Source organism: Anoplopoma fimbria, chromosome 9 (assembly GCF_027596085.1).
Source record: "Anoplopoma fimbria isolate UVic2021 breed Golden Eagle Sablefish chromosome 9, Afim_UVic_2022, whole genome shotgun sequence".
Taxonomy (NCBI): Eukaryota; Metazoa; Chordata; class Actinopteri; order Perciformes; family Anoplopomatidae; genus Anoplopoma; species Anoplopoma fimbria.
This window is the reverse complement of record NC_072457.1, coordinates 3,863,044-3,878,356: the sequence shown is the minus strand read 5'-3', so window position 1 is coordinate 3,878,356 and position 15,313 is coordinate 3,863,044. Positions and strand designations below refer to the sequence as shown.

The following is a 15,313-nucleotide window of genomic DNA, read 5'->3' as shown; positions in this document are numbered from 1 at the left end:
AGCATTCATTTACCTTTTAATGAAAAAATTCAGTCAATATTGACGAATGGTTTTCAGCATTCTGCAATAATCTGAATTAATAACTGACAGTTCATTGGCTTTTTCTCTGCATCTGCTCCTGACATGTTGTACACTCTTCTGACCTCTAGAGGTACCAGTTTACAGTAAACAGAGCCAAACACTGAAGATGGATTAAAACTGTTCCATGTAATGTTTTTATTTTCCCCACAGAAGGTGTTGACATGAAGTTAGGGTTGCTGGTGGTTTTGGCCGTTGCGGTTCTGGTGCCCAGCCTGTCGGAGGGCCGGACCGTCTCCAGATGCGAGCTGAAGGAAACGCTTGGGAAAGTGATCAACCTGCCCGGAAGGTTAAAGGAAAGAATCCTGGCAAGAGGTGAGTTTAATAAATGTTGGATTTGATGGTTCGAGGGGTAGAAAAAATAAAACACAGAGTAGGAAGTCCGATAAAAGTATGAGAGTTGGTTCCTGCGATCAGGTGTAAAAAACAACTGTGCAAAAAGAGAGTTGCCAAATGCAAGTGATTGACAACAGTGATGACATGCAAAAAGAAAGAGTAATAAAAAGTGGATGTAAGAGGAATAGATTTTCCACTAATGAATACATTCTCTTCTTTTTCTTTACTTTGTTTCCTGCTATGTGCTGGCATGACTTGTTGGCTGCAGTTATCTGTGAGTTGGAAAGAAGGTCCCGGCTGAAGACCGACCTGGTGAAGGGCAAATGCAAAACTATAAAACCCAAACCAGCAACCATCGAGCCAACAACCACTGAAACAACAACCATCGAGCCAACAACCACTGAAACAACAACCACGGAACCAACAACCACTGAAACAACAACCATCGAGCCAACAACCACTGAAACAACAATCATCGAGCCAACAACCACTGGAACAACAACCATCGAGCCAACAACCACTGAAACAACAACCATCGAGCCAACAACCACTGAAACAACAACCATCGAGCCAACAACCACTGAAACAACAACCATCGGGCCAACAACCACTGAAACAACAACCATCGAGCCAACAACCACTGGAACAACAACCATCGGGCCAACAACCACTGAAACAACAACCATCGAGCCAACAACCACTGGAACAACAACCATTGAGCCAACAACCACTGAAACAACAACCATCGAGCCAACAACCACAGAAACAACAACCATCGGGCCAACAACCACTGAAACAACAACCATCGAGCCAACAACCACTGGAACAACAACCATCGAGCCAACAACCACTGGAACAACAACCATCGGGCCAACAACCACTGAAACAACAAGCATCGAGCCAACAACCACTGAAACAACAACCATCGAGAACCAACAACCACTGAAACAACAACCACGGAACCAACAACCACGGAACCAACAACCATTGAAACAACAACCATTGAAACAACAACCACCGAGCCAACAACCACCGAAACAACAACCACCGAGCCAACAACCACCGAGTCAACAACCACCGAGCCAACAACCACCGAGTCAACAACCACGGAACCAACAACCACTGAAACAACAGCTATTGAGCCAACCACCACCATGCCAACCACCACCGAAACTGTTGTCAGACGAAAGCGTGAGACTGACAGGACCAGCGAGGAGATCACAGAAGACCTGGAGGAACTGTTGAAACTGTTAGAAGACAAGGAAAGCATGATTGAGGAAGAAGAGAGTGCTGAGGACGAGGTGATGCAAGATGACATGATGAGCGATGAGGACGAAGAGAGCGCTGAGGACGAGGTGATGCCAGATGACATGATGAGCGATGAGGTCGAAGAGAGCGCTGAGGACGAGGTGATGCCAGATGACATGACAAGTGATGAGGACTTAGAGAGCGATGAGTGGGACAGCAAAGATGAAGACGAGGATGAAGAGACCGAGGAAGGCGGGAAACGTAAGAAGCGTAGCGTGTGGCGCTGGAAGCCGAAAAAGAACAGAAGACAGTCGCCTCTCTGCTTTTACGGGCTCTTCCAGCTGTCTAACAAGATTTTCTGTAACTCGGGTTATGGCTGGTCCAAAAACATTTGCCACACACACTGCGACGGTGAGTCTTTGAAAGTGAAATGTGCAGAAATTATACTTATTTAAACTAAATATTTTAAATGTTTATAACTGTTCCTTCTTTCCCCTGAAGCCTTCACCGATGACGACATAATGGATGACATTGAATGCTGTTTGAAGGCCGGCAAAGTTTGCTTGCGGTAAGTTTGCACAGCAAAGTTAAAGTGATGCTTCATCCTCATCCCTCAAGGGATGCTCCACTCACTCAAAACACGATTCTACCATTTTTCACTCTTTGTAATGCAATGTGAGGTCACATATATAGGAAGGAAAATGAGTGACAGACCTACATGTGTCTTGTGAGGAGTAGCCTGCCCCTTAGCGTACATCTAGTGTGAATAAGTCAGAGTTAGTAGGTTTTCTTCCAACGTTATTGCAAAATCCATGTCGTGGCAGAATATGACACCAAAGACAGCGATGAAATCGATTTACTGCCCACCCCAAATATGGGTGATTTTTATTTACAGCATATAAATACATACATTTACATGTTTATACAGCCTTTTTAGAAATGCCATATTTGATTCCCCCCACCCCAAAAAATCAAAAGTTTAATTATTTGCTGTCCAGCTGGCAAAAATGGTCAGAAATACCCAGAAAGTTAGACATTTAGATTTAAAATGAACTGTTTTCTTCTTTCTGTTTTTATTGCATTTTTGTGGAAAGGAAGGTTTCATTTTTTTCTTTTTATTAGTTTGTGGCAGAAACTCAAAGTATTAAGGAAGTGATATTATCTCTTATATTTAACAAAAACAGAACATTATAATCTTCATGAATGAGTATGTATTGCTAGATACTTGTTTTAGACTACTTTAGTTTTATCTAGGTGTACCCAATTAACTAGTAACTAGGTGGAGTGTATTTTAAGATTACCATTGTTACCTAGTTTTTAGTATTGTTTCATTTGTGAGCCTGACATTATTTGTCCTGTCTGGAACTTTTACTGCAGACGCCCTGACCAGCTCTCCCTTGCAAAAGAGGTGTCACCTGGTTTATTGAGGGTTTAAATTCAAAGATTTTAGTCAACATTGTTCCCCCTTGATTAATACTGTTTTCATATACATATCTATATCTATATACACAGTGAGGACTATACTGTATATAAATACTGTATCTAGCCAGGAAAGAAAGTAACAAACAAATATAAACTCTAGCATTGAATTCAAACAGTGAAGAAGATATAATAATATATATATATATATATATATATATATATATATATATATATGTGTGTGTGTGGGACCACATGCTGCTTACTAACTAATGACTGCTGTTTTAACAACTTTTATCATTTTTTCCCCATGCAAACAGGTATATATTGCAGAATACCTCTCGCAAGTGTTCTAGAACCAGGAACTTCTTCAAGAGATGTGAATGAGCATTTTTCTACATGCATGATTTCACACCAACAATGACTTCTTCGTCGTTATCAGCAATGGTTTTCTCCAAGACATCGTGAAGAATTTTACATTTTTTCATTAATTCATCTGTGATATTTCTTTAATAAAGTAATTTGAATCAGCTCCTTTGTGGAGGAATTTGCCTCAAAAAAATCGCCAGTGTTGAAAGTTCAGCTATATATCTTTAATAATTTTCATTATATAGTTGTATGACTTTAATTCACCTTTTAAATATTTTTTATATTTTAAGGAGAAAAAAAGATTCTTGTATCTTCTGCTATATCTGTGATCTTACAATAAACATGTTTTTCTGCATATTTGTGTTTGAGTAACATTTCTACTATGACAACACTGACTGATCAAAGTTGGATCTTTTCTGACCAGACTAATAATTCTAATAAGGATGTATTCTTTAGTGTATAATCACCTGAGAATAGCTTTCCTTCTATCTACATCCGGAGAATAGACTGTATACGAGAAGTGGACGTAGTTGTCGTGACGTCGCCCATTTGTTCGTCGACTGCCGTTTTGAACCCTGAAGTTTGGCATTTTGTTCATCGCCATGTTGGATTTTGGCTGTTGACATCTTGTCTTTTTGGCAACCAGTGAATAGATGTGACCATATTTTGACTGCTGAGGAGAGGCGCCGTTTACGGGTCTGGTAACAGTAGCAACCTGTCAATCACAAGCTAGCCCCGCCCTAAAGTATACCCCACTTTATGGTCTGTTTGACTCTAAATGGACCATAATTCACTAAATGAACATCATGCTGTATTGAAGAAGACTTGAAACTAGAGATTGAGACCATAAACTCATGTTTACAATGTTTACTGAGGGAATAAATCAAGAGAGAAGTAGAGCCATTTTCTCATAGACTTCTATGCAACCAGAGGAGTCGCCCCCTGGTGGACAGTAGAGAACATGCAAGTTCAAGGCACTTGAGCATTGGCTTCACTTTTCAAAACTGGAGGTTGCCGCCTGATTTGGAGCTTTTACTCTCCACAGATTCTGCTGCCATGTTTCTACAGTTACCTAGAACGGACAAACCAAGTCAAAGCAAGTTGGTCTCCAGGGCCGGAAAAAAACCAAATCACACTGTCTCCGCTATTCTCCAAATTACCTCTAACATTAACTGGTTCTGGATAGGGCCATTTGAGCTCTCCTAAACTCTTGGCACACGGGAGAAGTTGCGATCTGCATCCTCACCACTAGATGACGCCAGATCCTACACACAGGACCTTAACGTAATGTTATTTAATTAGCTTACATTATATATATATTATTTGTTTAACCTTTTATTTGTTTAAGTTTTTTTTAAAACCAGTTACACTTAGCATTAAAATGTGTGCAAATGTAAGTAGGAACAGTTTCCTGTTTCAGAGTCACAAAAAAGCAGCCTATACCCCCTGTAGTTAACAGGCTAAAAGGTTAGTCTGGGGTTGGAATATCAGCTGAACATATCACAGTTAATCTCTACAATCTAACCTTTGAGAAGACTGCAGAGGACCCGAAGAAAAACAGACAAACTCAATATTTAGAGCCTTTTTGCGCCGTTCAATAATGACCGAGGGTCCCTTTTCTGAACTGGAAAACAAATTCAACATCAGTCATCCAACAGTATTCACTCCTGTAATGAAACACTAAAGGGGACAATGGAAGTTTGAATCATTTAATCTTCTTCTTTTGGGGCCAAAACTATTTCATTTGTAAATACAGTTGGTTTACAATAGTACAGGTTTTAAAATAGCCATTATTGAAGGAAAGAAGAAAAAACATCAATAACAGCTGATTCCAAACTTTGACAATAGCTTCTATCTGTACTGAGTGTCTGTGCCCAGACACTGAGGCACAGACACTCAGTCACTTTCTTTCCCTTTTCTCTGCTGTGAAATAAATCCTTTACACCCAACCGGTTATTATTTTATCAGCCTTGATAACTACAGTAACACCTTTAGTATTAAAAGTTTTAGAAAAGCAACTCTTAATCCTAAACTAAAACGCATTGTCTCATCTATTCATCGTCTAATTTGACTCTTTGAATTCTTCTCACTCTAACTAGTTAAATTCAATTTGTGCATGGCTCGCTACAGTTAGATATTCTGCATTAAATCCACTTTACCAACGCTGGATTAGCAAAGATGAACCCAATGTTAGTGACAGCTGTAATAAATAGTTGTAAACACTCACCTGCTAACCTCGTGTGTATGTTACGTTCCCGCTCCAGGCTACTAGACGGTTGGACTAAAATATTTTACACTCTGCAGGGCGGCTGCAACACGATCATCTATCATAACCCATTCTGATGATATTCTACCCGAAGCAAACTGTCCTTTACAAATGCAAAGGCGTCTCGTCCTTTTAAAGTGGACACTTGTTTCGTCCTCCACTCATGATAGATGAATTAAAGAGGTTCTACAGTGTATCAAAGTTTAGGAAATTAGATTCTCCCTTAAAAGCTCCTTGAAAATCCTTGAAAAACAAAATATGGAGACCTTTTCAGAACTTGTTCTTTTGTATTTGTTTTCTTTGTATTTTGTGTTGTTAATCTAATTCAGGGTGCAGTTTGGTGGGTCGTGGGCATTACTATTTTGGTTCTCATGTGGGAAAAACTTGAACTCGTGTCCATTTTCCTTCTGTGAAAAACTGCAACAAAGATTAAAAATAGTTCAAAAAACTACTGAAACTGACACTTCGTGTTCTCCTGTTCACCTTTCATGTTGCTGTTATGCTTTTCTCCGTATTGCTTCTTCCTATTCTTAGGATTAACATGATATCTGTGCTCAGAAAACTAATGTCCTCACATTCAACTCACACTGTGTGTATTCTCCACCGTCACACTGCCGACATCCGATCCTCTGAAATTATAAATGTCTTGCGATGACGTGAGAAGATAAGCGTTCTCACCTTATCTGGTTTATAGTCTCAGGGCCTGAGTCTATTCAACAACACGAAGGCGTGACCTGTAAATGAGAAAAGATGTTTTCAGGTAGACGGATAATTTACCCCCCACCCCGACCTCTATAGAACGCAGACACCCAAAGCTAACTGGAGCAACATTGTGTTTTCCATGAACCAATTGTTCCAAGGCGTCAAGGGAGGAACCTTTATCTGAGGAGAACAATAAACAATAGATGCAGCTTCTCTGTGATTCGCCACCTCTGGATCTGCAGATAGTGTACATATATATATATATATATATATATATATATATTATGCGTAACTGTGTGTTCAGAGAGTCAACATGAAGGTACTCGTGGTGTTTCTGTTGTCGGTGCTGGGCTGCAGTCTGGCTGAGGCGAGACTTGTGACCAAATGTGAGCTGTTCAGGGCGTTTAACAACCTGCCGGACATCGTGAAGCAGCATGTGCTGCCTCCGACCTTTGTGGCCAAGAGTAAGTGCTGTTTGTTACTTTTACATTAGAAACACTGAGGCCAACTATTAAGGGCTCTGAAAATAAATACATGTTTAATATTTAGTTAACTGCAAGTAAGAAATGGATGAAAAATTGCAGATTTGTTTATTGCTTCTCAATACTTTTTTGGGAAAAAGTATAAAAAAGAATGTATGCATATACACCTTTATACTTGTGTGGATTCACATAAGTATAAATGTATACATCTATATATGCAGATGGAAGTGTATACTGTGTAAACATATATGTATGGGTGTCATTTTTTCCACCCTTAGTCTAGACAGTAAAAAATTGAATGTGACTGCTTTTTCAATTAATAAAAAAGAAAATAGAAAGAAAACTTAAACCTGAACATAGAAACCAAAGGGCATCAATCATCAAATAGAAACTACGAACAACATTTTGCATGAATTATTTGGACCAAAAATCTGAAAATTACAAAACAAACTGTCCCAGTTTAAAGAGGAAAGATCCGAGTTTGAGAGCATTGCGATTGCTTTTCAACGGCTCTAACATGCCGTCTCTATGGAACAGAGGACTAAGATGGATCCGGATTTGGAAACACACACTAAAGCACACACACACACACAATACTTGTTTGGGTCTGCACACGGTATTTGCTTGCATTAATAATACAGAATATCAACAACATTATCCTTTAAGAGGTTGTTTAGATTAAATGTTGTCATGAGGTATGGCATTAAAGTGCATTAGAGTAAATTTCACATTGTGCCCAAAATGCATTGGGTTCATCCTCTGGGGATGATACATGTGTTCAGTAAAACTGTGTGGCAATCCACCTGTTAGATTTTGACATTTCTTGTTTGCAAGTTTTCGGGCTGATTGCGCTGGAGGAAAATTTAAGGGGTTAGAAAGTCATTGGGGGATCGTCCTCTGGGGATCAAGCATATTCACAACAAATTTAAAGGTTGCCCCAGGAGTTCGTAAAAATGTGTTTCTCTCTTCTCGCCCCTCGCCTTCAGTTGTCTGTCATGTGGAGCTGGCGGGTTTCAACACCAGCTCGGTAATTCTGCTGACCGCTGACTCCTCGAGGGAAGACCACAGCTGGGAGAAGAAGAACCGCGACAGTGATGGCGGGTCGTCCAGCTCGTCTGGCTCGGCCGAGGCCAGAGAATCCAACACCCGCAAGTGGAGGGGCTACGGCCTTTTCCAGCTCAGCGATCACCTGGTCTGCAGGGACGGCATAACTCCGTCGGCCAACATCTGCAACATGGCCTGCAACGGTGAGTCCAGTTTGTGATTGTTTGTACATCTGCATGTCAAGGAGAAGCTGAACAGTTTTATACTCAAGTTACAACATTTTTTAATTTGCCTCTTTGCCTTAAAGCAGTCTTGTTTTCTTTCCAGACTTCATTGATGACAACATAAGTGATGACTTAGAGTGCGTCTCGAAGATCAGCACCGATCTCATGTAAGTTTATTTTTTAGGTTTCTTCATAGTGTGCCATGCATCAAACGTCAGACAACCTCTGATAACATCTGTTTTGGTTACAATAACCTCAAGGACAATTGCATCTGATTCATATCTTTGCTCTCTTTTAGATTTCCCTTCAGAATATTGTATAAGTTAAACTTATTCTTTTTTTTTTTATCTGTTTTGCCAGAAAATATTAAATGAGTTGATAAAAAATCAACATCTTTAACCCTGACACTGAGACAGGTGTAATGAAACTTAGTATATTTACTCAAGTACTGTAGTTAAAGCTACTATGAGGAACTTTAATTTATACATAGATATTTAGATTATTGAAATAACCAATCTACTTGCTGATGGTCTTGTTGTATTTATGTCATATAGAAGAATAAGAAGACTGTTTATAAACAGTTTAAAGTTCCTCAAAGTATCTTTAATTAAAAATTCAAGGTTCTTGTAATACTTGAATATTTATGCAACTTTATACTTACTCCACTTCATCTCAAAGGTAAATATTGTATTTTAGTTTTACATTTGTCTGACAGCTTTAGTTACTTTACATATTACAGTTTTTCATCTCCTTCCTGTCCAGTGAAAACCTCGTATCTCCAGATGTGTTGATGTTGAATGTTTGTGATAAACTGAATAATGAAATGTTTCCTTTATGTGTTTGAGAAAATTCTCCTACTTCTTCAGATAAATAAACTCTTTAAAAATCCTCTTGGATCAGCTGGAAAATGCATCGTCACAAAGCTGTTTTTCTTTTTAGAGATACGAGGTTTTCACAGGACAGTGACGCTACAAACATGATGATCTTATAGAATATGATGCATTTATGTAGATTAAACTAAACAACAGTATATGAAGGGCAAGACACTTAACCCCAAGTTGCTCCTGAAGGCTTGCCATCGGTGTGGACTGGATGTTGCATGAATGTTAGTTAGAGTCTGATGGTGGCACCTTGCATGGTAGCCTGTCATCAGTGTGTGAATGGGTGAATGATATGTAATATACTACTGACTGTAAGTCGCTTTGGATAAAAGCGTCTGCTAAATGACTGTAATGTAATGTAATGTAATGTAATGAAGGAGTTAAAAACATCGACAGTGGTAATAGACGACACACACATGAATGCAGCAGTAATATTAATCCAGAAACATCATATATATTTAATAGTAAAGCACTGAAAGAGAACATTATTGTGCACAATGAGTACTTTTACTTTCATGCAGCCACTTTAGACGATGAATGAAAACAGTATTCTGGTGTTAAACTCTTCACATGCATCATTCTGCACAGTGAAGGTCGAACATTCCATTCAAGGAACAATTAGAAAAACACATTTCTGAGTGGAGGTTGAATTTAAGTATTCATCACATAAAGCCCACCAGGCTAAAAAAAAACATTTACAAAGAAGCTCAGTCAGAAAATGTGCTGCTGGAATCATTTCTACCATGGCTCAACAGAATGCTGTGAATGACTGAACTGAATTTCTAATGTGAATATTTCCACAGTGAACACGGTTTTGGGTCGGCCTACCACAGCAGGATAATGCAATGGTGGGTAAAGTATTTTAGAAAAAGTATTTTATATATTTGTTGTAATTATCATAACACCCTGACAGCAATCAAAGAATCTAATGCGCTGACAAAATAAAAAATCTAGTTTACTTTTGCTGGTTCTTTTCTTTTTTGGTAATCTGCCTTTCAAGTACAATCAATTCTGAATTAATTACCATTAAATCATGACATCAATAGTGACCAATATTAACATCTCCTCTGTTTATTTGCAGGGTCAGGCTCATCTTGAAGGAGGAGGAGTGTGAAACTATTACCCCTGCCTACTTCAACGAATGTGTCCAACCCTAATTCATTTAGTGTCGTAACTATCACTGGAGGGATTCCCCTTCCCTTAATGAGTGGTAATATATGACACTAATAGAGTGAAGCAGAATGTGTATCCAATACTGTCTGCACCTTTGTTGTAGAAAATAGCAACACAATGTGTACTGATGAAGGAATTTCCTCCAAAATGCGCATGTCATTAAAGATCATTGAAAGGCTTTGAATTGCACTGTAGAAATGATTACTTAATATGAAGGTGAAGTCCTATATATATATCTATTTAAAGTCATGGACGTAAGGAACTGTACAAAAGTTATTGGAGTTGTGAGGGTGGCTGAATCTTATGTTTAATTTAATGGAAAAGAAAGATTCTTCAGTGTTATCTATATTTTCTTTGAAACTTTCCCTATGAGTTAAACAACAACAACTGCAACATCGTCCTACCCAATATCTCCACACGTTTTTTTATGACAAAATGATGAAAATACAGCCATTTTCTCATTTTAATAAACAGTCATGTCAAAGTCATGATGAGGAGAACAGGCAGCTGATTTTGATGAGAACATTAAAACCTTTCATATAGGGGACTAAATCCGTGATTACAGAAAGTTTAAAAAACCCTGAACTGCCTTCGCAGAGAAGAAAAAAGGAAGACATATACCTAATCATTTCCATACAGGTCCTAATGTGATAACAATTTAAAAATAAAGAAACAGCAGCATTATCAAAAAATCTCGAACCTAAACTCAAGGAAAGAGAAGCATCTTTCCTGAGTAACATGATTGATGTTCAATATATATGATCATTTTTGTCTGTAAATTGCAGTTAATGCATATGCATAACATTTGGGAAGGTTGTGAGATGTTTTTTGAAAGTTCAACCTCAGCTTCTTTAATAAGTTTGAACGAAAAAATAACAATGCAACGAAATGAATGTTGTTGCTAATCATGTTCATATCCCAGCCTCTAAAAATCCCCTTTAAAAATGAATTTAGTAAATGGAAACAAATTCATTTTTATATATGTTTTTAATAACAAAAAAACTGACTGGCATTTAAAGGGTTAAAATACCCCCGAAAAACAAACACTTAGTAGTTATGATCAGTACTGATGTTTGTTGAAAGATTTATCACAGTGAAAGTGGAAATTATATGAATATATAATATTTTGATGGCTGTTTTTGACACAGACATGTTTGTCCTCTAACGACACCAGAGCAACTTTTCTACAGTGAATCACAAAGGATTCAAACAGCCCATAATACTGCTGGAGTTATATTCTTGTTGTTGTTGTTCTGACTTGTCACCACTAGAGGTCAGACTTTACTCTGTTACTGTGTCACTGAACAAACAATCACTATCTCTGAACAAAAACTGAATGAAATATCAACAGATGGATTGATTCAGACATTCATGATCCCCAGTGGATGAATCCTACTGACTCTGGTGATCACTGGACATTTCCTCTAGTGCCACAGTTTTAGGCTTTTACTGAAATAATTTGAATACAATTTGATGGATTGGAATGACATTTTGGTACAGATATTCATGGTGCCCAAAGGATGAATCAAAATAATTTTGGTGATTGCTTAACTTTTTCTTTATTGACAAATTTGGCTAATTGGCTGATGAATCCTACTGACTGTAGTCACCCTCTGACTTTCTCCTCTTGCGCCACCATGAGGTTGATTGAGGTTTTTTCCCTTAATGTCTCTCCTACTGATGGATGGATTCCCATAAAATTTGGTTCAGACATTAATGATCCCCAGTGGATGAATTGAAATCACATAAAAAACATGACTTTCCACCATAATATAAACAATTCAATTTGTTGTATACTTTGGTTTGCTGTGAGATAACTTCAAAACCAGTGACACTCCCATTGACGTGAGCTTTACCATCTGAAACCAAACAATGCTGATGAGGACTTTATAAACATTAACATATTTACAGTAATTTTGCTAATATCACAAAATGTACTTGTTATTTATGAAGTAACGGTAAAATGCTAAATGTGACTCCATTAAAACTGCATTTATTGATGTTTGGACACTGAATGGCAGAAGAACTCCAAAACAATCCGGAGATAAATAACTGTCTCTTCAGATGCTAGATGTTCCACTTTCTTCACCGGCTAGTCTATAAATGTGCCCGTCTGCTGTTAGCAGTACAGTGGGTTTATCGGGAAAGCATCTGTCTGCTGCAGCTGGAAACGAGGTTGATGAGATCGCTTGGATTGAACCAGACAGTAAAGGTGCAACAAAACCAAAAGCACGAGCTAATAAAAGTCTTAAACGAGCTGTAGAGTTGATTGATATTTACACACAGTAAGAACACAGACAGAAAAGCTATAAAAACACCAAAATGTTGGAGTTTTAATGTCTTTTTACATGGCAGCATTATCACACATATTGTCCGCTGGCCTTCAGCTCTGGACACAGCTTGGCCTCCAGGTCTTCTATCTTCATCGACTCCACGTCTCTGGAGCTGGTGAGGCTGGCAGCACGGCTGATCTTGGAGAGCGTTTCCTCGTAGGGCGGAGGCAGGTAGACCATGACGAAGACTCCGTCGGATCCATCGGAGCTGGTGCTGGTGTGGCGCTCTGCGTTCCCCGTCAGGGAGGAGAGGAACTCAGCGTTGGCCTCCGCGTCCTGGAGGTCCAGAGTGATGATGTTGGCCAGGCTCAGTTTGCTGCTGGAGCACCGGCGGTAAACCAGAGCGACCAGTAGAACCAGCAGGAGGACTGAGACAACCGGGAGGACGACGTAGAGGACCAGCTCCGTCTGTCGGTCATCTCCCAGCTCCAACTCATTCCAGATGTAGCCCTGGAGAGCAACGAGGAAGAGTTCAGTTAAAGACATTACATTATTACATTACAGTCATTTAGCAGACGCTTTTATCCAAAGCAACTTACAATAAGTGTATTCAACATAGGTATTCAAGAGAACTACTAGTCACCAGAAGTCATAAGTGCATCTCCTTTCTTAAAAGACATGTTTTTAGTTTTGACCATGATATTTTACCCATCAACTTCTTTGTGAACAGAAACAAATTGCAAGTATCTGCACCAAAAGTACAATATTAAGTGGGTTTTGCAACATTTGCGGCACCAGATTGACTCATAATCTTTGGTTCCCATTAAAACGAAACGTGTTACAGATTAGAAGTGATCCTCAGCTGTAAAATTGCAGCGCTGCTCATCATCTCGCATTACAAGCTCTCCCAAAGTCTGACCCAGACAAGAAGGGCCATCCTGAACCCTTTTCTGTGAGCTTTGAGAGATCAACATGTGGCGGTGCTGCTGATGAGATCCGCTCAGAACGTCCCAAATTGACCCCACTGTCTCAGTTTTTCTAGCAATTAGTGAATGTTGACTGGATGATCCAGCACCCTGCAGACTCCGGTCCTCTATACAGTTTTAATTCTCAATCTGTCTGAGTGGGACTCGGCCATCCGTTGGTACAGAGAGTTACTATCCTGAAAGTCTGACACTTAATATGAGTCTGAAATTAATCTCAAGGGGAAAAAGAAAGAAAGAAATATGAAGAATTCTTATTTTAACACCATTACAGTTTTCCTTGTCTGAAATGTTAAGACATCAGAGGCCTTACATCAGTATGTTTAAACCTTTTTAGACTCCAAAACTCTCATGGATTGTCAGTTTTTTTTAAGAATATTTTAAAATTCTGTTTTCAAGAGTGAAGTGAGAATGAATAGATGTGTTATACTGCAAAGTATTTAAATGATGGTACATTACAAACTTTAATGAATAAAAGAAAGAGTCAATATATCAGCTGTTAAAATCTCATTCTGCCACACGGAGTCAGATGTTATATTTATCTTAATAATTTATTTTTATGTCAATGTCCCAAATGTATATAATATTTAGGAAAAGAAGAGAAACATTTCATATATTTTCTGTTTCAACTTGACTTGTTACTGTATTTACTGTGCATGCCATAGATGTTTACAAATGGAAAAATCTGTTTAATTTTGTTTGACATCTGTGATTAATAATCATTATTATGATTAGCATAATTATATTAGACTTTTCCTTGAAAGTAAATTAAGTGAAGTAAATGAAACACATTCATTAACTTATTTATTTAATGTTCATTTTATAGGAGTAAGTGAATTATATTGAGTAAAATAAGATTAGAATATAATTTAGATTAATGGGGAAGGAAAGAAAAAGATACAAAAAACACTTTTTGTGAAATACGGATGATTTCACATCTTTTGGCCTTAAACAGTTATTTAGAGATTTGAAATTATTTGAGCGGTTTTGAAGGTAAATGAAAGAAAAAATCGAAAAAGTTTTGTATGTTTTATAATTGTGTATGTTTTTTAAGCAAAGTAGTAGTAGCACTAGCATAAAATGTTAAAATTCAAATAAAAGTCCAAATACATTTTGTGTAATTCTACTTAAGCACACAGTACTTGAGTGAATGTATTTAGCTTCTTTCCACCACTGCCGTCAAATGAAAGAACTTTTGCACAATATGTATCACACAAACAAAAACACATAAAAAGCACAATCGTTTAGAAGACTTCACCTGATCGCCTTTGGCTACTTGTCTGTTCTCTTTTTAAAACACGCTTCAAACTTGAGATTTAACAGATTTTAGTCCAGATTCACATTTTATTTTAAAAGTAAGACTCTCTTCTCCTCCTCAACCTTTACAAACACAGCACACAGCCAAGCATCACTTAAACTCACAGCATGTTATTCTAGGCCCTCTCCAAATATATCAGATATTTCATGCGTGTATAAAATAAAGCAGAATATTTCATTATGACATAAAGTAAAAAGTAAAATGTGTCTTGGGTTTAAATGTTTCATCATGAAGTTTAAATAAAGTCCTGAAACGAGCAGAAATACATTGTGAAAGTGACATTTTTAGCCTTTAATTTTAAAATCAATATACTTTTATGTACAAATTAAGGACGAGAGGTAAATATGTTCTCTCAGAGTTACGCTGTTGGACTTTACACACCTGCCTCTCCTGCTTTGAAGGTGATCCTGTCACCCAGTCGTACGAGCCTCTGCCTGCCGGTCCGAACCTCATCCAGCTGCTCTCCAGAAGCACCCGCATGATGCTCAGGTGACGGAGGTGATGGAGGTGACGGAGG

At 38.2% G+C, this 15,313-nt stretch overlaps 2 protein-coding genes across 2 annotated transcripts; one reads left to right on the top strand and one right to left on the bottom strand.

Annotated features, from left to right (window-relative positions):
* Positions 1-242: 242 nt before the first annotated feature.
* On the top strand, positions 243-2,234 carry LOC129095325 (uncharacterized). The gene is made up of 4 exons (XM_054603724.1): positions 243-393; positions 683-1,306; positions 1,345-2,073; positions 2,164-2,234. Exons 1-4 carry the CDS (start codon positions 243-245, stop codon positions 2,232-2,234), a joined length of 1,575 nt encoding a protein of 524 aa, XP_054459699.1.
* Positions 2,235-12,582: 10,348 nt separating this feature from the next.
* On the bottom strand, positions 12,583-15,276 carry LOC129095323 (small integral membrane protein 28-like). The gene is made up of 2 exons (XM_054603723.1): positions 15,178-15,276; positions 12,583-13,005 (listed from the first exon to the last, which is right to left on the bottom strand). The coding sequence occupies exons 1-2, from the start codon at positions 15,274-15,276 to the stop codon at positions 12,583-12,585; spliced, it is 522 nt and encodes a 173-aa protein (XP_054459698.1).
* Positions 15,277-15,313: the final 37 nt, after the last annotated feature.